This window comes from Staurois parvus, unplaced genomic scaffold (genome assembly GCF_062004578.1).
Source record: "Staurois parvus isolate SC_StPar_1 unplaced genomic scaffold, SC_StPar_1.0 ptg000178l, whole genome shotgun sequence".
NCBI classification, from domain to species: Eukaryota; Metazoa; Chordata; class Amphibia; order Anura; family Ranidae; genus Staurois; species Staurois parvus.
Genome location: NW_028317974.1, coordinates 4,633,256 through 4,657,676, shown reverse-complemented (window position 1 = coordinate 4,657,676; position 24,421 = coordinate 4,633,256). Strand labels below are relative to the sequence as shown.

Sequence of the window (24,421 nt, the reverse complement as noted above, 5' to 3'; positions counted from 1 at the left end):
GCAGAACAGATACTACACTTGATCTTGGCCAAAAGGCATAGAAGTGGCCTGATGTTGCAGAAACAGGAATAAGGGGTAAATTCCCCATTCCCCCCTCATTGGGGTCAGAGACAGAAATTAAACCATCACAGTCCGTAACGTGCTAGTGAATCAAACTGCAAAGAGTGTATAAAGTAATTTCCATGAGACATTTTAAGCATTTCAACGCCAGTATGTCTAAACTTCTGTGTCTTTCTTTATCTGCCATGTCTCAGTAAAGTTTGTCCCTTTTTAGGTCTGCTATTTTTGACCTCACTTCAGTTCACTAATGCCCCCTTTTTTTCATTTATCCTTCATTACCTAACTCTTTGTAGTGGGAGGAGCAGCATCGAAATCTGAGTTGTGAAGATTTCCAAAACTGGAAGAGAGAAAATGATGCTGAATACCAGGCACAAGGCCTGGCTGTATACCTGCAGGAAAATGGAATCAGTGAGTAGATTATAAAATTATTCTCCCATCCCTTTGGCTAGTATCTTTATTGTTCTAAATATTGTTTATGTTTATTTCTAGCATGTCCACACTGCAAATTTTCCTATGCCCTTGCACGAGGTGGTTGCATGCACTTTATTTGTTCTCAGTGTCGGCATCAGTTCTGCAGTGGATGCTACAATACATTTCACCCCAAAAATGTGAGTACTTTGTTTAATGATGTAATATGTAACTTGCTGTTTTACCAGTAAATGTTTAATTTGATAGTAAGCCTAGACTCCATGATATTTACTAGCGTTACTACAACTATTGCCAGAGGCAGCTGTATCTTCTCTTACATACACACAACAGGTTGTTTATAAGTCTGCCATACACAGCTCAGATTCCTGCTGAATCAGCTGACAGCACCCAACTCGACAAACTTCCACTGAATTTTCTAAGGAGCCCAGAGGAGAATTGGCAGTCTAACAATAACTGCATCTAATCAAATGCAGTCACTGTTCAGGTATTCAGACAGCAACTAGTGCCTAATGTCTGCATACAAAAAAAATGGTAGGGGAGATTCCTTCATGTATGCTGTTTAATGTGGATGGAGAAATCTGTACATATATGACCAACCTTATAAGAGGCTAGACATACCCTTAGTTGTCACTCAAAGTAGGTGAGCACGGGGGCGCATGCGCGGCTGGGAACGTTGATGGCCGCATTCCTGTGAGCTCCGTTCCTGTCCCCGGCCTAAGACTCACCCACGGCGCACCGCGGCTCCATATCCATCCCTGGGTGAGTCACAGTAGCAGGGCACCCAGCGCACCAGACCCCAGTCTCATAATGGGGAAGATTGGGCGCTGGAAGCCCCCCCCCTCACAGCCACGTGAGCCGCGGCCGTCACCGCTGCAGCGGTTCCTGCATAGGCCGCAATCCCTGGCCTCAATTTCGACAGGGACCCCACAGACGAGCTCCGACGGGCCCCCAGTGGCGGCCGGAGGCACTACATCATCTGCCTCCACAATGCAGCCATGTCCCAAATTCAGCTCCAACAAGAAGATTTGGAAAACAGGGAACGCCGGCAAAATGTCCGTATTCGAGGTATATCTGAATCCATTGCCGATTCCCAACTTCGTTGACACCTCCTGTCCTTCTTCACCGCAACCGGCCCCTTGGTCCCAGAAGCGGAGTGGCGCATGGACAGGGCCCACCGTTCTTTGGGTCCGAGACTGGCTGAGGGCACCAGACCATGTGATGTCATCGTCCGCTTCCATTTTTTTGAGAGCAAGGAAGCCTTGTTGGCCTCTGTACGCAACGTTCCGCAACGAATTTAAAGGGGACCGGCTTCAGCTCTTTTGTGATCTCTCGCCGATTACCCTGGCTAAACGGCGAGCGTTGAAGCCACTCACCACGAATCTTCAACGCCATTGTGTCCCTTACTGCTGGGGTTTTCCCTTCAAGCTGGTCGTCTCCAAAGATAACTCTTAAGTTATTCTACGTGATCTTTTTGAGGCGGACTCCTTCCTGAAGCAACTGGGACTACCATTGCAGGAACACAATTCCTCATTACCATCTACTCCGTCTCGTCCTTCCGCTACCCCCAGCAAGATCTGGACTCCAGTTCGTAGGGACCGGAAGGGTCCTTCACGTACTCCACAACGCCCTCGACCCCTTCGTTCCAGCGATAATCCTACTTGATGTTTCTTTGAGGTGTTCTTCTTTGGGCATTTCGAGGCTGTATTCCTACCTCCTGCCCTTTCCCCTCTCCTCTCTCACCCCCCTCTCCTCTCCACCCCCCCTCCTTCTCCCCTCCTCCCCTCCTCCCCTTCCTCCCCCTCCCTCCCCTCCTCCCCTTCCTCCCCCTCCCTCCCCTCCTCCCCTTCCTCCCCCTCCCTCCCCTCCTCCCCTTCCTCCCCCTCCCTCCCCTCCTCCCCTTCCTCCCCCTCCCTCCCCTCCTCCCCTTCCCTCCCCTCCTCCCCTTCCTCCCCCTCCCTCCCCTTCCTCCCCCTCCCTCCCCTCCTCCCCTTCCTCCCCCTCCCTCCCCTCCTCCCCTTCCTCCCCCTCCCTCCCCTCCTCCCCTTCCTCCCCCTCCCTCCCCTCCTCCCCTTCCTCCCCCTCCCTCCCCTCCTCCCCTTCCTCCCCTTCCTCCCCCTCCTCCCCTTCCTCCCCCTCCTCCCCTTCCTCCCCCTCCTCCCCTTCCTCCCCCTCCTCCCCCTTCCTCCCCCTCCTCCCCCTCCTCCCTTCCACCCTTCCTCCCCTTCCTCCCCTCCTCCCCTCCTCCCCTTCCTCCCCTCCTCCCCTTCCTCCCCCCTTCCCCTTCCTCCCCCCTTCCCTTTTCCCCTTCCCTTTTCCCCCTCTCCCCCCTCTCCCTTTTCCCCCGCTCCACCCTCTCCCTTCTCTTCTTCACCCTCCCTCCCTCCCTTCCTTGGTGCCTTCTTATGCTGTATCTTTTTGGCCGGGTTTGCCGTTTGATATGTTCCGGTTGTCATGTTGCCCCCGATCCCGTCCAGACATTTGCCTGGACGACTTGGGTGCCGTTGTCTTTCCCAAGTTCATATCCATACGGATATCTTTGTTCCTTATTGTTAATTTTTTTGGTTTGTCTATTACTGTTATCAGTTTTCTGCTTTATCTCATTGATGGTATTTCATTTATCTTTTCTGCTGGTACATTTGCTACACTCGTCATTTTGTGATGGCTTTACGACTTTTATCCTATAATGTTAAAGGCCTTAATTCTGTTCAGAAGCGGTGGATGGCTTTGAAGGAATTCCGATCCTCAGGAGAAGATATTATTTTTGTCCAGGAGACCCATTTTAAATTGACAGGCTCTTTTTGTTTTGCCACTAGGTATTTTTCCCAATCCTATTCAGCCTTCGACCCATCTGGCAAGGCTGGGGTGGCAATCCTGATTCGGACACACTGCTCCCTTCGGGTTGTTTCCTCCAAGGTCGATCAACATGGTCGCTTCATTATCTTAGAATGTATGCTCGGTGACACCCCTCTTATTTTAATGAATCTCTATCCTCCAAATTCAGGTCAGTTACAGTTCCTTACACAAACGCTCGCTAAATTAGGGTCCTTCTCCACTCCACATATGATTATTGGGGGTGATTTTAATCCTTTCACCTCACAAAGATAGGTTCTCTTCGAGTCCACTCCTTCGAAGTGGCAATGCTCCTCCTCAAAATCCTTCCGCAAACTGATCAGGGAGCGTCGTCTCTTTGACGCTTGGCGGATCCGACATCCTACCCACAAACAATTTACTTTTTACTCTACACCTCATCGTAGTTACTCCCGCCTAGATCACTTTTTCATTACAGCTTCTCTTCTCCCTCTTCTAGTCTCTTCTGACATCCCATCACCTGGTCTGACCACGCTTCTTTGACCCTGAACATGTTATTTCCTAATGTTATTTGCAAAAACAGGCCATTGGCACCTTAATGAGACCTTTTTATACACGGAACATCTCTGTACAGAGCTCTCTCAAGGACTTTATATGTACTTTCAACTTACTGCAGGCTCTGTAACATCTACCTCAACCGTATGGGAAGCCCATAAGGCGGTATTTTGTGGCCTTTGTATCTCTATGGGCTCCCGCCTGAAGAGGTCTTCGGAGTTTGCAGGGATTTCTCTAGTCCGCCAGTTAACTCTGGCTGAACGTAGACTCCTTGCGAAACCGTCTATCTCTGGGCTGTATAGAGTAACTTCTCTTCGTGACCAAATCAAGGCCCTTGATGCATGTAGGTACGCGAGATCCCTCCTTTGGGTCAGGCATAAATTCTATGAATTCTCTAACAAACCTCACCGTATGCTCGTTAATAGACTTAAAGCCCAATCCCCCTCTACGGTGCTGGACCATCTTGTCCAGCCGAATGGAAGCCCTGCTTATGATCCTCATGTAATGGTCTCTCTTTTTGGCTCATATTATGAATCCCTCTATAACTGTTTGACCCCAGACCAACACCCTCCTCTCACAGAGATCTCTTTTGATAGGTTTTTTGATCCTCTATTATTGCCTAAGCTTTCGTCTTCTGATATTGCGGCTCTTAACGCTGACATTCGCCGGAAGAATTGTTTAATAAAGTCAAACATCTTCCCTCACGCAAAATCCCAGGACCAGATGGTCTTCCCTACTCTTATTATAAGACTTTCATTGGTACCCTGGCTCCCCATCTTCTCTCTTTCTATCACGACCTTTTTAAAGGTATTACTCTACAAGCGGACTTTTTCCATGCATACGTCTCTGTAATTCCCAAACCTGTCAAGGATCATTGTATCCTGGATAACTACCATCCTATTGCTCTGCTGAATTCTGATTACAAGATTTTTACTAAGATCCTAGCCAATCGGCTGTCTAGACTCATCTCCAAACTCATACACAGAGACCAAGTAGGCTTTGTCCCAGCTAGACATGCAGCGGACAACACTAGGATATCTATTGATCTGGTTGACTTGGTTAACCGGTCTTCTATTCCCGCCATTCTATTGAGCTTTGATGCCCAAAAAGCATTCAATCGTCTCAGCTGGCCTTGTATGTTTATGGTTTTGGAGAAGTTTGGCTCCCGTGGACCTTGTGCCAGCTCTGAAAGCTCTCTATTTTCATCCTTCTTTGCAGGTCAGAATGGCCTCCTTTCTCTCGCCCCCTTTCCAGATGTCGAATGGTACACGTCAGGGATGTCCTCTCTCTCCTCTGTTGTTTATTCTTTGTTTGGAACTACTGGCTATTGCAGTCCGGTCCCATCCTGATATTCAAGGCATAACCTCTCATGGTCGTGAATACAAATTGTCTCTTTTTGCGGATGATATTCTCCTTACACTCTCAAACCCTCAAATCTCCCTCCCAACACTGCATAAAATTTTACGACAGCTCGGGGCCCTCTCGGGTTACAAGGTTAACACTTCCAAGACTGAAGCACTCCCACTCCATATCTCACCAGTTGTCCTCTGGTTCCTTCAAGAATCTTTTCCATATCGATGGTGCACCCGCTCTCTAAAATATTTGGGTACTAACCTTACTTCCTCCTATAATTCAATATATGACGCCAACTTCCCCCCCATTCATAGCTATTTCCCGTTCCCTGAAATCTTGGGATTCTCTACCCTTATCATTCTTGGGACGTATCAACGTCATAAAGATGACTGTTTTACCCAAACTTTTGTATTTATTTGCGAATTTCCCTGTCCCTGTTCCTATGTCAAAGCTACACTCCCTGCAGAAATCTCTCCTACATTTCATCTGGCATAATAAGCGACAAAGAATTGCATGTAGTGTACTGCTTTCTTTGCGCTCTAGAGGAGGCCTGGGTGCAACGGATATTGTGACCTATTATTACGCTACTCATCTCCGCTTCCTTACATCATGGTCCACTCTATCCCCTTCTAATCTATGGACCGAGATAGAAGCCTTACAATTGACCCCGACTCATCCCTGTTCTCTCCTATGGTCATCTTCGGAGGTGGTCCTTTCACCTATTCGTTGTCTGTTTCATGGTCCCATGCAATTCTCCATGAATATATGGCGGAAGTGTAAAACCAGGTTTGCACTAGCTTCCGATTGCTCCCCACTGATTAATATCCTTTTAAACCCCAACCTTCCAGATAGTCTGGCGGTGCCCCGAATGGCCCCTTGGGTCAAGGCCAGACTTTTCCAACTTCGTCACCTAGTGCATCCTGTTACTCGAAAGCTGCAACCATTCTCATATTTCCAGAAAAAAGATCTGCCCTCCCTCCATTTTTATATATATCTCCAGTTACGTCACTTTTTCTCCACTATATCCCCCATGCTGACTCTTGGGAGTCCTACTCCCTTTGAGCGTCTCTGTATACAAGGTCCACATCAAAAGGGCATAGTTTCTAATATATATAAAATTCTTATGGATGCTGCTCCCCTCGCTAATGACACTCATCATTATATGCGCAAGTGGTCCCAGCTTTTGCAATGTGACACTGACCTTACACAATGGAAGAAAATTTGGGACAACACGTCTAAATCTTCCGTTTGTGTGGTTTATAAAGAAAACACATATAAAATTTTGATGCTATGGTACAAAACTCCCGAAGTTGTCCATGCCTGTAATCCGAATGCTTCTTCTGCTTGCTGGCGTTGTGGGAATGACATTGGCTCCCTCTTCCATATTTTTTGGACTTGTGGTTCCATTGTCCCTTTTTGGAAAGAGGTTTTATCTTTTTTACAATTGTTATTGCAGACCTCTCTCCCTTTTGAGCCTCTTTTTACTGAGCCTGCCTTTTCCGGGTCTTCCCAGAATGGCCAGGAAACTCTCCACACATGTTCTGACTGCGGCCAGAAGAAGCATTCCTATGTGTTGGCTATCTTCTATACCTCCTTCGATGTCCATGTTGTTTAAAACTATTGCTGATGTGCGACAGATGGAGTACCTGACTGCTTTACACGCCTGTTCGATTCCTGTGTTCGAGGCAGTGTGGCACCCATGGGACAATTTATCCTCCTCCCGCCTTTCTACAGATGTTTAGTTTTGACAGCCTCCTCAGTGTAACTATATGTCGTCATTGTGTTTGTAACCATGCAGATTTTACCATCGATGTGCTTCTTTTTTCTCCTGTGTTGTTTTATATATATATATATCTTTGTGGAAAATCAATAAAAATTGTTATAATGAAAAGTAGGTGAGCACAGCCTTAGGTCTGGTTCATACCTGCAGCTGCTGGTGTGCACTATTTCAGTACTGGTGCCAAGGCACTGAAAACAGCAAGTCGCACTGTAACATTTAGCTTAGTTCTATTCAGTGGTGTTGCACTGCGGTGTGCTGCAGTGAGAAAAAGTACAGCATTGTAATGCCTATGAAATGTGTTGGCCTTGGACCCTTTTGTTTCTTGGGTAATATTTACAATAAAGCATTGTTGCCCAAATGCCAGGGGCATGAGAGGTGACTGATGTGTCATTTCTCTAGATCAAAGGAACAAAGTCACAAGATATTCTGCTGAGAGCAAGATAAAAACTTGTTTATGGAATGAAGCGTGTTTATGACATCTAGTAACCTCACATTAGGAGATAAAAACCTGTTTAAAGACATCTAAGTTAGAAATCCTTAAGTCTGGGGGAGATGAGAAGATAAGAAGCAAAAGTGTGACTTTTCAAATAACGAATATGGTGGTTGAACGTGACTCTGTTATCCTCACGGAACCTTTCTGCTAGCTCCTCCTATGGTGGGTGAGGCACCCACCCACTATTGGACAGCTTCCAGGAAATTGGTTTATAAGGTGGAGGTCCAAGCGAGACGAGTAGAAGCCCCCCTTAGTGGCCAGAGGACGCTCTGACGCTGGGATTTTTGTCAAGGCTATATGGGCTCATTAACTGGTTGCGCATAAGGCGTCCCTGTGACCCCCTGGGCAGTTTGATTCTGTTGGGATTTGTTCCTCCCAGCTTCTAACATAGCTTTGGAAATGTATTAATTCTATGCTATGATGCTATCAAATGATATGTTTATTTCATGCTGTAATGCTCACACTCTTACTGGTGTGTGTTATTATGCAGATTGTGATGACTATAAGATATATCCTCCAGTGTGTTGTGTGATAATAAAAGTGGAGGTTTTGACAGTGAAAGAATATTGTAGTTGGATTCTGTTATTTCTTGGAGTGCCTAGTGAATGCTATGATGTGCCGGTGCAGGTGTTCATTTGGTAGATGGTCTTTCACATGCGTAGAATATGTAATGTTTTAAATGCTGATCAAAAGCTACCTGCATGACTACATGTTGATTATTTGCGTGTATATGACTTGCTTTTAGTTATTGCACCCAGCATTTCTATTACAAGCATCCAGCAGCATGTTGGCCTGAACTGACCCAACTGTAAACAAGAAAAATTTCAGCCCAACACTTCTGGTGTAAACAGGCCCTGAGATAGTTGTATAGTTCCCTATCAGCTACTGATATGTTTGTGGGCATGCAAATGGTACTGTGGCCTAACTTCTTCTTTACACTTAGACCCTTTCTTTAAATTAGAGGACTAGTCAAGTAGTATTGGCTAGTACTGTATATGATGCAGTATTATAATTTTGATCAAGAATGCAAGACAGCATGACTGTACAATGGATGTGTTAAAACTGAATTTAAGGCATATAAAACACCATCTATTCTAGTTATGTATACATTACACTACTGTAGTTAAAATTTATTTAATGTGTTCCGTATGCACTAATATTGGTGTCTCAACTTCTGTTAAAATCAGCTAGCTGTTTTCTCCTGCACAGCAGGACTTGGACTGGGAGAGGCCAGCACTAGTAGCCATTTGGGTTCTGCTATATGCACATGTACTGATACAGCAGAGCGATAACTCGTCAGTGTGCTATTTGTCCATTTATATCCCATCAGCAGGCTAAGGGTATGTTGGTTTCTTGACTTAAGCCTAGTACACACGATCATAAAATCGTATGAAAAATACTGCTTTCAAAGAGATCACCTGATAATCTGAGTGTAGTACACAGCTTTCATCCAAAATTGAGCGAAGGGACAAGCAAGAAAATGTTTCTCATACGATACCAGACCATACCATTTTCATTTTAATTAGTACAGTTTTCATCCAAAAATACAATACAAATACATTTATTCTGTAGTTCAAGAATTTTCATAACTTTAGTAACCTCTGCACTTTCAATATGAGACTAGCATGCAAAAAAAAAAAAAAAAAACGGACGATCGTTCGTCCAATATTCTCATCATGTGTACAGGGTTGAAGCTGGCTGCCAAGGACCCTGTGACAAGGGGTTAATGGATCTCAAAACTGGCTAAATAGAATTACTTAGCACTGTTTTACGTGTGATTAGGAGAGATAACTGGATCATGTTTCATAGGCATGTTTGTCTGCTGCGTAATATGTTATGGTTTGTTAAGCCCTATGCTCAACATGAAATGTGTTATTTAACCGCTTGCCGCCCTGCCACTGTATATATACGTGTGCAAGGCGGAACTGGGGTGCAAAACCACGTTTTAAAACGTGTTCCGCGCTCCCGACGTTTTCGCCGGCAGGGGGCGCACGTGCGCGCTCCCGCTGACCCACGGGTGACACCATTCGATCCCGGAGGGATCAATCATTAGATTTCAGCCAGTGATGTCTGGCTGAAATCAGATGATCGGTCCCTGTCCTATCCTGTCCTGTGTTGACATTTACACAGGACAGGATATGATTTTATTCTTCTCTGCCTGGACACATTCCGTTCCAGACAGAGAAGAAGACACCGTAAACGTGAGTAAAACACTACACATTTACAGTTAGAACACACCTAGGTCACATTTAACCCCCTGATCGCCCCCCCCCCCCCAGTTAACCCCTTCACTGCCCTGTCACCAGTGTCACTGATCAGTGAATCGATTTTTACTGATCACTGTATCAGTGTCGCTGGCGACTTCGATAGTGTTAGCGCCCCTCCCAGATAGCGCCAGTTTGCCCACCAGTACACCAGTAATCCCGTTTAACCCCTTAATCCCCCCTCCCCCCAGTTAACCCCTTCACTGCCCTGTCACCAGTGTCACTGATCAGTGAACCGATTTTTACTGATCACTGTATCAGTGTCGCTGGCGACTTCCGATAGTGTTAGCGCCCCTCCCAGATAGCGCCAGATTTCCTGCTAATACTCCAGTAATCCCGTCTAACCCCTTGATGCCCCCCGAGTTAACCCCTTCACTGCCCTGTCACCAGTGTCATTGATCAGTGAACAGATTTTTACTGATCACTGTATCAGTGTCGCTGGCGACTTCCAATAGTGTTAGCGCCCCTCCCAGATAGCGCCAGTTTGCCCGCCAGTACACCAGTAATCCCATTTAACCCCTTGATCGCCCCCCCCCAGTTAACCCTTTCACTGCCCTGTCACCAGTGTCATTGATTACAGTGAACAGATTTTTACTGTTCACTGTATTAGTGTCACTGGTGACTTCCGATAGTGTTATCGCCCGCTAATGCACAGGATTTATTTTACCAAAAACATGTAGCAGAATACATTTTGGCTTAAATTTATGACTAACTTTGAGTTTATGATATATTTTTTATAGCTGAAAGTAGAAAATATTGTTTTTTTTCCAAATTTTTGTGGTTTTTTTGTTTATAGCGCAAAAAATAAAAAGCGCACAGATGATAAAATACCATCAACAGAAAGCTCTATTTGTGTGAAAAAAAAGGACGTAAATTTCGTTTGGGTACAGCATTGCATGACCGCGCAATTATCATTTGAATTAGTGCAGCGCCAAACAGAAAAAAAAGGCCTGGTCATTAAGGGGGGTAAATCCTCAGGAGCTCAAGTGGTTAATAGTACATTTGCAAGTATGCGCTTGTTGTCAGCTATATCCAACCAGCTATGCATTTAGTGTCACCTGAGGTGGGGTGAACAGTTGAGCAGTCACCTCGGAAACAGTAGATTTTTTTTCTCTTGTATTAGGCAGGCCTTTGCCCACTTTTGATTATTAACACCCTTGGTATAACTTTTGTGTGACAGAAATACAACTTTAAGAGATAGAGGATGCAAATAAGTGTATCTAAACCCAAGAGGTTATCAGTTCTTGGATGTGCAGCTTGCATTAGTTTCCTTTTTTTTTCCAGGCTTTTTTTTTTTTACCTGGTAATCCTACTAAGCAATGCATTTCCTGACCAGTGGATGTCAGCGTTCACTTGATGTACTGTGTCTATGAACAAGCAGTGTTTTCACCCTTAAACAAGAAGTGTGTTAAGACTGAAGTACAGCTTCCCCTCTCCTCATCTCATGGGGAGGTGTTCCATATTCTAAAGATGTAGACTAGACAGGGCAGAAAAGTGTTTATATTTCAATGGTTTTATTATAAGATTGTAAAATGATAAATATAACAGTCAAACGGAGGTTGTTACATGCATACCTAATACAATATTAGAACAAAAGACGTTAAGTGATCACATCTATATAACGATCTAAAGTAGACCTAGTGTCGGAAGAACACATGGTCAAACTATATGATCTCAGGTAATAGCTGAAAAGTGACATGAAACTGGTTTAAAAAAGAAAATTCCATTCAAGCATGTATTATTAACTAAAATGTTACTTCTTTTGTTCTAAGCCTCCTACAGATCTTCCAATTCCTTTTTATATTGTGATCCGAATTCCTGTTAGAGATTGGCTACATTTGTTCTCCATGGTCCCACTGTAGGTAGGAACTTAGCCAACTTCTCTTGCTCACTCCCGAGATAGAATAGGGGTTGTGGACTATGGGATTTGTTCTGTGCATAGAGCAGTGTACATGACCGAAATTAATGTGCATTGTTCATTTCAAACAAATGGAAACGAGCGGGAAAGGAGAGGTTCTGGAGCTCAAGGAAGGTGTTACAAGGAAGCAGAAAAACACCGTAAGATATAATTTATTGAAAATATAATACAGGGCCATTAAGCAGTGGATGTGCATGGATTATTTTTGGAAAATAAGAGTATCACTTAGCCCTGGTTCACATATATGCGGCCGTGCGGGCTGCGTTGTGCACGGGCAGTTGAATGGATTCCCGTGCATGGATTTTTGTGCGGATCTGCAGCGGCACCACCCGCACATATGTGAACCAAGCCTTAGTGTCACTGTAGGATTGCAGGGCAGCATTGTCCATTTACTACATGTAGTTTTTGGCTCACTGGATTTCTGGCAGGGCAAAGTGTTTTTTGTTTTGTTTTTAATTTATTGAATAGATATAACCAAAAGCTTTCAGTGGTATATATACAGTTGCAAGAAAAAGTATGTGAACCCCTTGGGATTACGTGGAGTTTTGCATGAATTGGGCATAAAATGTGCTCTGAACGTCATCTAAGTCACAACAATAGAAGAACACAGTCTGCTGAACATAATACTACACAAACATTAGATGTTCCCATGGTTTAATTGCACATAACATGTAAACATTCACAGTGCAGGGAGGAAAAAGTATGTGAGTCCCTAGCTTAATGACTTCTCCCAGAGCTAATTGGAGCCAGGAGTGAGCCAACCTTGACTCCAATCAGTGTGATGATATTGGATGTGTTGCTGACAGCTGTCCTGCCCTTAAAAAACACACACCTGTTTTGGGTTTACTGGTTTCAAGAAGCACTCTCTGATGTGAACCATGCCTCGCAGAAAAGAGCTCTCAGAAGACCTATGATCAAGAATTGTTGACTTGCATGAAGCTGGAAAGGGTTACAAAAGTATCTCCAAAAGCCTTGATGTTCATGTGTCCACGGTAAGACAGACTGTCTACAAATGGAGAAAGTTTAGCACTGTTGCTACTCTCCCTAGGCATGGTCGTCCTGTAAAAATGACTGCAAGAGCACAGCGCAGAATGCTGCATGAGGTAAAGAAGAATCCCAGAGTGTCAGCTAAAGACCTACAGAAATCTCTGGCACATGCTAACATTTTTGTTGACACATCTACAATAAGGAAAACATTAAACAAGAATGGAGTACATGGGAGGACACCACGGAGGAAGCCATTGCTGTCCAAAAAGAATATTGTAGCACGTTTGAAGTTTGCAAAAGAGCACCTGGATGTTCCACAGCACTACTGGCAAAATATACTGTGGACAGATGAAACCAAGATTGAGTTGTTTGAGAAGAACACACAACACTATGTGAGGAGAAAAAAAGGCACAGCACACCAACATCAAAACCTCATCCCCACTGTAAAACATGCCGGAGGGAGCATCATGGTTTGGGGCTGCTTTGCTGCCTCAGGGCCTGGACGGATTGTTGTCATTGATGGGAAAATGAATTCCAGAGTTTATCAAGACATTTTGCAGGAAAACGTACGACCATCTGTCCGCCAACTGAAGCTCCGCAGAGGATGGGTGATGCAACAGGACAATGACCCAAAGCATGCAAGTAATTCTTCAAAACAATGGCTGCCACAGCACAGAATACGCCTTCTGGAGTGGCCCAGTCAGAGTCCTGACCTCAACCCGATTGAAATGCTGTGGCATGACCTTAAGAGAGCGATTCACACCAGACATCCCAAGAATATTTCTACACTGAAACAATTTTGTGAAGAGGAGTGGTCCAAAATTACTCCAGATGGTTGTGCAGGTCTGATCTGCAACTACAGGAAACGTTTGGTTGAGGTTATTCCTGCCAAAGGAGGGCCAATCAGTTATTAAATCAAAGGTTCACATACTTTTTCCTCCCTGCACTGTGAATGTTTACATGTTATGTGCAATTAAACCATGGCAACATCTAATGTTTGTGTAGTATTATGTTCAGCAGACTGTGTTCTTCTATTGTTGTGACTTAGATGACGTTCAGAGCACATTTTATGCCCAATTCATGCAAAACTCCACGTAATCCCAAGGGGTTCACATACTTTTTCTTGCAACTGTATATAGCAGACCTCAAGGGAGAAATAGGGTTTACACATACTTTTATTTAAAAACTCACTCAAAAGCTAGTCCTGCAACCAAAGTTGTGTTATTCATGTATTTTATAATATTTCTATGCATGCATCACTTGATTTTTTTTGTACCCTATGAGCTTTAAATAAATAGAATTTTGGATATATGGATTCAGGTGATGCTATTTGTATCAGTGCTTAAAAATGTATGGCTTTTTGTCCCACAGAAATGTATAGTCCAGTCGTGCACAGTGAGAATGTCTCTTCATGCCCATCATCCCAGAGATTGTTTATTCTATCTGCGAGACTGGGAGGTTTCTCGCCTACAGAGACTTCTTACAGTGAGTATACATTTACTTTTATGTTTTACACTTTTTTTAAACATTTCTTCATCAAACCCCACTGCAGTGGTATGAACTGAACTCGTTGGAGTCATGCCTGCAAACTGCGTTGTCCTTGCTCTGGGGCTGTATTGGGCAAGACTGCCCAGTAGAGCCCAAAGCATATGGTGTGAACAGGCCCTTAGGACCATTTAGCTGGTTGAACACTTGTGGTGGCCAGAGAGCATCACCGTGGCTGTGTTTTAAGACACAAGCTTTGGCAAAGGTAAGTGTATTGCCTCTTTCTACAAGTTTTCCATTTTTTTCAGTTTTAATCCTGTAGTGACAGGATAACTTTATGTGAGTTAAAGGGAAATGTAATGTGTAAATATGAAATACTGCTAATGAGTATGTTGTATTTTGAGCACACAGACAGAGCTCTTAGTTTTTCATGCTTTTCAGTCTTATCTGCTTTGCTTGAAGAAAGCCTGTTGTTTACAGAGCTCAGTAACTCAAATGTGATGACTCTTACTTTCTGTATGCTAATTCAATCATGGAAAAACACCTTGTCCTGTTATCTCTTTTTGGAAAACCTGTAATGCTCTGGAAATCATCTGCTATGGTTGCACCCTATATTAACCTCCTTGGCGGTATTCCCGAGTGTAGCTCGGGGTAACATTTCAGTACCAAAAGCGGTAACCCCGAGCTACACTCGGGAATACCATGCGGCGCTGCTCCGGCATGTGTTCTTCACTTACCTTACCCTGCGCTCCCACGATGTGTCCCCTGCAGCGTCCCCGGCCATCTCGTCCGGCCGATGCCGGCATCCGGCTTCTGTGTCCTGTCCCTGTGACGTCGGGACGTACAGGCGCCGCCGCCGGCGGCGGCGGGAAATTTAAAAATTTTAAAAAATGTCATTTTTTTTTTTTTTAATTTTACACAGTAAAACATTGCTGTTTCAACCTATTTCACATACATATTGTCCCTAGTGCTTTGTCCTGCGCCCTGCCTGCATTTTGTCTGTTCTTTCTGCCTGGAAACTGAGAAATGTCCATGGCGTCCAAAAAGTGTCCCTTTAGGTCAAAAGCGGTTTAGATCAGCTAGAGAACAGCGATAGTAAATCAGAACCACTTACAGAATTGAGTGATAATGATTCGTGGGGGGAAATTCGTCATCAGAAACTGAAAACGATTTTGTGACTGAGCTCAGCAATGTGCGAACTTGGCGCTCTATTTCACATTTCAGTGTTTTTGGTTTGATTATATTATTGAATTAAATTTTTTATTATTTTTATATTATTTTTATGATTATTTATTAAATTATAATTTATGATTTTGTGTTTCAAATTTTATCATACCCGGGATGTTTACTAGACTCTTGTTCGGACAGATTTCAGTGAGTTTTTCCTAAGAATTACAGCCTACAATAAAAAAAATACATATTTCCATGCAAAAAAATGGTACCGCTTTCAGCACCAAAAATCTGAAATAATCATACCGCCAGGGAGGTTAAAGATTGTATTTAAAAAAAATAGTAAATATACAGATATAAAAAGTCCTAAAATGCTATTAAAATTTTCCTGTAATTACCCATCAGCTTCAATCTGCTTTATATCATACATTGCCTGCTTTAAGTACTGACCAGGCATATACAAATCTGTACTTTAGCAATTTAAAGTTACCAGACTGATAAAAAGCATTACAGAAACAATTATTTTTCCGTCATGAGCAGTTGATAATGATAGAAAAATATCACTATCAACTGCTCATGATGGAAAAATAATTATTTAATGCTTTTTTTCAGTCTGGTATTCTAAATAGCTAAAGTACAGATTTGTATATGCCTGGTCAGTACTTAAAGCAGGCAATGTATGATATAAAGCAGATTTAAGCTGATGGGTAATTAAAGGAAATTTCATACACAAAAGGAGAATAGGACAGGAGAAAAATACTGATCACTTTATAGAGGGTGACTTCCTGCTGTTACCATGCTTGAAAGCAAGACACACAGCACTGCTACTTACTCTCCTTTATCAAGTTCAGTGTGTTCACCAGTGCTCAGGCTGTAAGCGCTGTAGAGTCTCAATCTTAATAGAATGCTGGCACTTTGGTAAAATCCACAAGCAGATAGCCTTTCTTTAAGAAGTACAATGCATAAAACCTACACAGAGGGATTTTATGCTTTTTGTTTCTTAAAGAAAGGCTGCTTGTGGATTTTACAAAAATGCCAGAATTCTATTACCATGACTGTTTCAGCTGACTTATAACCGCTTTATGTAGGCTGTAATGGTCCTTTTTCCTTTGACCATTGATCTGTAATGGAAAGTTTAATTTTCTGCAACACTTGTTTGTTCCTTTTTATCTATTACTAGTAGTAGTTTCTATATATTTAGAACAAATATTCATTAATGACTGTGTGACATTTCTGTCTTGTTTTAAGATGTCCAATGTGCAGTTTAACACGGATCCTCCAACTGGAACACAAGCTGGACCTGGAGGTGAGGAACTAATAAGAGTGATTTTAACTACTACTTGTACTTTGAAACACATACTAAAAGAAAACCTGTTGTGAAAAATGGGGACATCTCTTTGTGAGAAATGCTAGCTGCATGGCTGTCATGTTATTCTAATAGTTGTAATGCTTTGAGTCATTGATCTGGAACAAGCATGGAGTTCTACATCCTGCTGCCTCAACCTCCGGAACATTTCCAAAATCCGCCCCTTTCTGACCAATGACACCACAAAACAACTTATCCACGCCTAGCTACATCACCAACCTCATCCACCGATATCGCCTGTTCCGCTCCTCCCAAGACATCTTCCTCTCTAGCTCCCTCATCACCTCCTCCCACACTTGCCTCCAGGACTTTTCCAGGGCTATCTCCTATCCTCTGGAACTCCCTACCACAGTATGTCCGGTCAGCCCCCACCCTGTCTGCCTTTAGGCGATCTTTGAAAACTCACTTATTCAGGGAAGCCTACCCCACCTCCACCTAAGAACTGTACTTTAATCACCTCCACCAGATCATCCCCCGCACCCATCACCTCCCCCTTCCTTTAGATTGTAAGCTCCACAAGCAGGGCCCTCTTATTCCTTTCTGTACTGAAATGTATTGTAATTGTACTGTCTCTCTTATATTGTAAAACACTGAGCAAACTGTTGGCGCTATATACATCCTGTATAATAATAATAGTAGTAAAGTTCTGACTTCACATACCTCATGGTAGTTCCTAGTCAGTGATTCTTAAGATATAGCAGCCAGAGACAGCCAGGCAACTAGCATTTTCAAAAGGAGGTCTGTAGATACTGGTACATATTTCTACAAGTGCAGGTTTGCTTTCACTGGAACAGAATATTTTATGTTTTGATTTATTTCAAATACGAGTAGATTTTCCAGTAAGTCTGTCAGACTAAATGTTATATTTTGTCCTGATTCAAAAATCATTCCTCAGTTTTCCACAGTACAATGTTTCGTTAACCCCTTCCTGACAATGGTAAAACAAATCTTAATGCCTAAACACCGTTTTGCAACTTTGACATGCAATAGTATAACTGTACATATCACAACTACTTAGCATATCCAGGTGATGGATATCTCCTGATTTTTTTATTTTATTATCATTAACAAAAATTGGCACAAAATAGTTAAAAATATATATATTTTTAAAATGTAGTTGCATATTTCTTGCTGCTATGATAATCTACCACCAAAGAACAACCCAAAATAAATTCTGCTCTTGATGATCACACCGATACATACTGTATGTGTATGTTGTTTTATTGTTTGTATCTGTAGTAGGGCTCAGAAACAGTAGTGCACATTTTTGATCCTACCTAAAACACACTGATACATAATTTTAAAGAAATGCTGTATTTTTTTAATCCTGCCTAAAATATGCTGAACCTGACCTTTAACCCCAGTCTTTGCCCCTGACCTTGAACTTTGATTCTAACCCCACCTCTGAACTAGATCAAACAGCGATCTAGCTATTTTTTTCTTTTCTTTCTCTCTCTTTTTTTTTTTTTTTTTTTTAAACGCACACTTCTTTGTTTATGCTTTTCACCTCCAGCAAGGAGAAAGACACAATGGGGTTTATTTACTAAAGCTGGAGAGTGCAAAATCAGGCTCACTTCTGCATAGATACCAATCGGCTTCTAACCTCAGCTTGTTTAAGCTTTGGCAATAAAACCTGGAAGCTGATTGGTTTCTATGTTGAAGTGAGCCCGATTTTGCACCCTCTAGTAAATAAACTCCCTTGAATCTTTTTCTCCATTCAAGAAGAGAACAAAAAACACGGGTGGGTGAACAGCGACTGATCACAGTGATAGCCAATCAGAGGTTATCACAGTGATCAGGAACCAGGCCTCCTGACTCCTGATCATTAGTATGCAAGCCCGCTGTCTGTGCTGGGAGCGTGTTGTGCAGCACTCTCTCAGCACAACACAGTGGCACATATATGCGGTCCCACAGGCAAGGCCCACTTCCGTGAAGCCATATATGTGTAAACTTGGCATGAAGGGATTAATGTAATATTCTTTCTAGGCGGGTGTCGGGTCATGGAGCAGAAAGAATCCCTGGATGGAATGAAGGATGAGGCATGTGGAAAGCAAACTTCAGTGGGCTATGCTGGTTTGTGTGAGTGAGTATCACTCTATACTTTGTTATCCCTGAATGGACATTGATCTACTATATTTTTTCTTTAAAAATATGATTATTTTTAAAACCTGATTTAAAAGTATGATTTATGCCATCCCTGTCTAACATATCTCTTTGGGCCCGTCGCACACGGGCGTCATAATTTACCGATCTGACCTGAGTAATGTATTGGCAAGTAAAGGTGTGTAAGCATATAAACGAGTAAAATTCTTCTTCATTGCCAGTATTGTAATATACTCTTTTATACTCGCATAAACGAATAAACATGCAAGTATATTACTGCACTCAAATGAAAAAATTTTACATTTTTTGTACTGATCTGTACACAATGCTGTAACACTAATTTTTACTCGGCTGTGTGCAATGTCCCGTAAACGACAATGTATCTCATTTCAGATCAGTAAAAAACTCAGCACTTTTTACTCCCGTTTGCAACAGGCCTTATAAGTAATTTGTTTCTTGTTAACAATTTGAACTGCTGAGCCTTTTTCTCCGTATATCCCCCTTTGAGTTCCACTTCCACACCTTGAGTCTCGGTTCCCTTACATATGAAGTAATTTTTCTTGGGACAAATAAGGCTTTGATTTCATACCACACTTGGATACATGTATTTTTATTTAATTCCTAACTCCAAATTTTATGTCCTTTCAAATACTTTGTTTGGGCCAAGCTGGTCCAACTAGCTATTTACTGCTTTAACAGGTGAGCCTGATGGGCTCTGTGTTACATGTATGCAACAGGAAGCTTTGTATTCTGTGAATGAATATAAAACTTCCTCTGATTGGCTGAGGTGGAGATTGTGACATCGTCCGCCCACCATCTGCCTATTAATGTAAGTTTAGTGTTCATTAATAGAATACAAAGCTTCCCCTGAATGGCTGAGCAGAGCTCAGCCTGACTCTTTTTTGTTCCAGCGGTTGGATGGGAAGCCTCTGTCCCACTCCCAAAATACAGCAATGTATGCTGTATTACTGTAGATCGCTAAGGCTAGCACACGTGTTAGTGCAGTAAATAGTTAATTTGGGTCAGCTTGGCCCAAATGAACTATTTAAGGAACTCCCATTAAACGTGGAGTTAGATATTAATTAGGAAGAAATTATAGAAAATTGGAAAAAATTCCTTTTTTCTTTAATTTTTTCCAACACAACTTTAAGATAATTTGTGACGACCCAAGTACGTACTCTAAAGTATAACTGAGTCACATGATTAAAAGGATATCAGTACAATTATCTGTAAGTAGAAGGGTAAAGCTCTAAGTGAAGGTTTGTGTCTTACTTCAGCTGAACATTACTACCCTTTTTAACAATAAATTGCAACACAAGCAAGAAAAAAATAATGGTTTATATAAATTTTTAGAGTAACGTTAAGCTTAGATCAAGTCAGGTTGGAGAGGACACAAATCAGCACAATGGGAACATTTTGACAGGTTTAAAGGTGATGGCTGGGAATATAACATAAATAAATAAACATTCAGTCAGGTCCATAAATATTGGGACATCGACACAATTCTAACATTTTTGGCTCTATACACCACCACAATGGATTTGAAATGGAAGGAACAAGATGTGCTTTAACTGCAGACTGTCAGCTTTAATTTGAGGGTATTTATATCCAAATCAGGTGATCGGTGTAGGAATTACAAAAGTTTGCATATGTGCCTCCCACTTGTTAAGGGACCAAAAGTAATGGGACAGAAGAACAATGCTCATAGCTTCCGATTTCTTAGACTATAGAGATGATTGGCACCATTCCGGTCTCCAATCAGCTTTATGGTCAGCTGGCAGAAACACCGGCTGCATTCTCAGGTTCCTTCGATGGCACAGGACTGCTCGAGAAGGCCGTGGAAGGCAGCGGGGGAGGGGGGAAATCTTCTCTCGCTGCTTTTACATGAAAGCCCATCACTGGGTGAAAAAAAAAACGATACCAGGATGATGCCTGCAGCTGTAGGCATCATTCTGGTATAACCACTCAAAGTCCAATGATGTACCAGTACGTCGCTGGTCCTTGTTGGGTATATACAGTCAGGTCCATAAATATTGGGACATCAACACAATTCTAACATTTTTGACTCTATACACCACCACAATGGATTTGAAATGAAACGAACAAGATGTGCTTTAACTGCCGACTGTCAGCTTTAATTTGAGGGTATTTACAAATCAGGTGAACGGTGTAGGAATTACAACAGTTTACATATGTGCCTCCCACTTGTTAAGGGACCAAAAGTAATGGGACAGAATAATCATAAATCAAACTTTCACTTTTTAATACTTGGTTGCAAATCCTTTGCAGTCAATTACAGCCTGAAGTCTGGAACGCATAGACATCGCCAGACGCTGAGTTTCATCCCTGGTGATGCTCTGCCAGGCCTCTACTGCAACTGTCTTCATTTCCTGCTTGTTCTTGGGGCATATTCCCTTCAGTTTTGTCTTCAGCAAGTGAAATGCATGCTCAATCGGGATTCAGGTCAGGTGATTGACTTGGCCATTGCATAACATTCCACTTCTTTCCCTTAAAAAACTCTTTGGTTGCTTTTGCAGTATGCTTTGGGTCATTGTCCATCTGCACTGTGAAGCGGCGTCCAATGAGTTCTGAAGCATTTGGCTGAATATGAGCAGATAATATTGCCCGAAACACTTCAGAATTCATCCGGCTGCTTTTGTCAGCAATCACATCATCAATAAATACAAGAGAAGCAGTTCCATTGGCAGCCATACATGCCCACGCCATGACACTACCACCACCATGCTTCATTGATGAGGTGGTATGCTTAGGATCAGTTCCTTTCCTTCTCCATACTCTTCTCTTCCCATCACTCTGGTACAAGTTGATCTTGGTCTCATCTGTCCATAGGGTGTTGTTCCAGAACTGTGAAGGCTTTTTTAGATGTCGTTTGGCAAACTCTAATCTGGCCTTCCTGCTTTTGAGGCTCACCAATGATTTACATCTTGTGGTGAACCCTCTGTATTCACTCTGGTGAAGTCTTCTCTTGATTGTTGACTTTGACACACATACACCTACCTCCTGGAGAGTGTTCTTGATCTGGCCAACTATTGTGAACGGTGTTTTCTTCACCAGGGAAAGAATTCTTCGGTCATCCACCACAGTTGTTTTCCGTGGTCTTCCGGGTCTTTTGGTGTTGCTGAGCTCACCGGTGCATTCCTTCTTTTTAAGAATGTTCCAAACAGTTGTTTTGGCCATGCCTAATGTTTTTGCTAGCTCTCTGATGGGTTTGTTTTGTTTTTTCAGCCTAATGATGACTTGCTTCACTGATAGTAACAGCTCTTTGAATCTCATCTTGAGAGTTGACAGCAACAGATTCCAAATGCAAATAGCACACTTGAAATGAACTCTGGACCTTTTATCTGCTCATTGTAATTGGGATAATGAGGGAATAACACACACCTGGCCATGGAACAGCTGAGAAGCCAATTGTCCCATTACTTTTGGTCCCTTAACAAGTGGGAGGCACATATGCAAACTGTTGTAATTCCTACACCGTTCACCTGATTTGGATGTAAATACCCTCATATTAAAGCTGACAGTCTGCAGTTAAAACACATCTTGCTCGTTTCATTTCAAATCCATTGTGGTGGTGTATAGAGCCAAAAATGTTAGAATTGTGTCGATGTCCCAATATTTATGGACCTGACTGTACATGCTTTTAGTTACATATACCTGTTGCCACCACAGCTGTCTCCCGCGACTCTAAGCCTGAAAACTGAGCGATCACAAGACCACCAATTGCTCAGTTCACAGGTGTGCTCTGAGCACAGAGCGGTGACTGTCAGTCACCACTGTTTAGTACCCCTCTAGTGCTCACTGGAGTTCTGGGTAGAAGAGAGGGTGGGAACGACTGGCTCAGGTTCTCAGTGGCGCTCTGGGAGGCTGAGCCAGCTGCCGGTAAGGAATCTGGGTAGATCCCAACATTATTTAGCTCACTGTCGGCTGATTCTTGGTCACAGGAAAGCACAACTGTACTCCTGTGACCCACATGAGAAGTATGCCAAAATTTTTTTTGGCCATACTGCTCTTTTAATTGCTACAATTCAGAATGACATTGCAATTACCTTATGAGGGAATTTGACACTGGCAAATGTCATTCAGATCCTTTAATGTTAAAGCAAATGGTTTTATAAAAAACATGGACAGAACCTGTGGACACTTTTGTATTTATGAATGTTAATTTCAACTTCACTACATAAGGCTAATCTGAATCCAAAAATACTTCCATTGGACCTTGTTTTGTGGCACCTCAAACTGGTGAGACTGGAAAAGATAATTGAATGGTATTGCAAATGTGCTAATATAGGTGATATTAAAAACAGTGCAATAATAGCAATGTTCCAGTACTTATTTTACATGCCAAGGCCCAATGCACACTGGGAATAAAAATGCTGCTTATACAGGCTTTTGGTGTTTTTTCTTTCTTCAGCCTGTATAAACATGTAATATGTTAGCCTATTTGTCCATGCACATTTTTGCGTTTACAGGCATATTTGCAGAAAAGCGTTTTATGAGAGGAGCTTTTGGGCAGAAAAACTGCTTGACACACATAAACACAGCATTTTAAGACCGTTTGGTGTGTTCAAGTGTCATGCTGCATATGTTGACCCTAAAAATTATATGGAATATGTTTGCTGCCATGTTTGCAGCCAGTTTACCATACATGTTTAGTTCTGTTTTTTCCAGGAAATATCCACTTATATATGTGCACATGTACATTGATACTTAATACTGGATGGTAAAGCAGTTATATGTGTGGTCTCTCCCAGATCTCATTATAAGGAATACCTTGTCAGCCGCATTAATGCTCACTTTTTGGACCCCTGTGTACTCTATGACTTAGAAGAGGCTGTTACTGTGTGTAAACGCTACTTGCCAGGCTGTCCTCCCAAAGAAGGACATGAAGATGATGCCACTTACAAAAATCACCTTATACAAGTATGTTTTCCTTTCATTTTTTAGTCTGTCATTACTATGTTTTAATACGTGCTCTCCTAATATCTGTTTGTGCTGGGACTCTTCCCATTTAGGTACTGATGACAGAGATCCCACTGAATCTTCATGTCCAAAGAAGTCAACACCCATAACTGCCTTCTTTCTGCTTGCTTTATGTCCAGTCTTGGAAGCTTTAAGTTTCTCAAACAGAATAAAAATATCTATATTGTTACCTTGCTGTTCTTTGTTATTTATATGACTTGCAGTTCTGGGAGGGCAGGAGATCCCACCAGTAAATGTAGTCATTGATATTGCCAAAAGTATTGGGACTCCTACCTTTACACGCAAATGAACTTTAATGGCATCCCAGTCTTAGACTATACAGTTCAATCCCAGTCTTAGACCATACAGTTCAACATTGAGTTGGTCCACCCTTTGCAGCTATAAAAGCTTCAACTCTTCTGGGAAGGCTGTCCACAAGGTTTAGGAGTGTGTCTATGGGAATGTTTGACCATTTCTCCAAAAAGCGCATTTTTGAGGTCAGGCACTGATGTCAGACAAGAAGGCCTGGCTCACAGTCACCTCTCTAATTAATCCCAAAGGTGTTCTACCACCCCAAATTTGCCTATGCATGTCTTTATGGACCTTGCTTTGTGCACTGGTGTACAGTCATGTTGGAACAGGAAGGGGCCATCCCCAACTGTTCCCACAA

At 42.6% G+C, this 24,421-nt stretch overlaps 1 protein-coding gene and 1 pseudogene across 1 annotated transcript; one reads left to right on the top strand and one right to left on the bottom strand.

Moving 5' to 3' along the window:
* LOC149462283 (U2 spliceosomal RNA) lies at nt 1-48 on the bottom strand (annotated as a pseudogene; the record flags this gene model as incomplete).
* Nucleotides 49-353: 305 nt separating this feature from the next.
* LOC149462282 (E3 ubiquitin-protein ligase RNF31-like) lies at nt 354-23,941 on the top strand (the record flags this gene model as incomplete). Its single annotated transcript, XM_089677136.1, has 7 exons — nt 354-468; nt 550-668; nt 14,019-14,132; nt 16,551-16,608; nt 18,655-18,751; nt 23,544-23,712; nt 23,805-23,941. Coding segments are annotated over 7 exons (729 nt in total), but the record flags the coding sequence as incomplete, so codon positions are not given.
* Between the last annotated feature and the right edge of the window lie 480 nt (nt 23,942-24,421).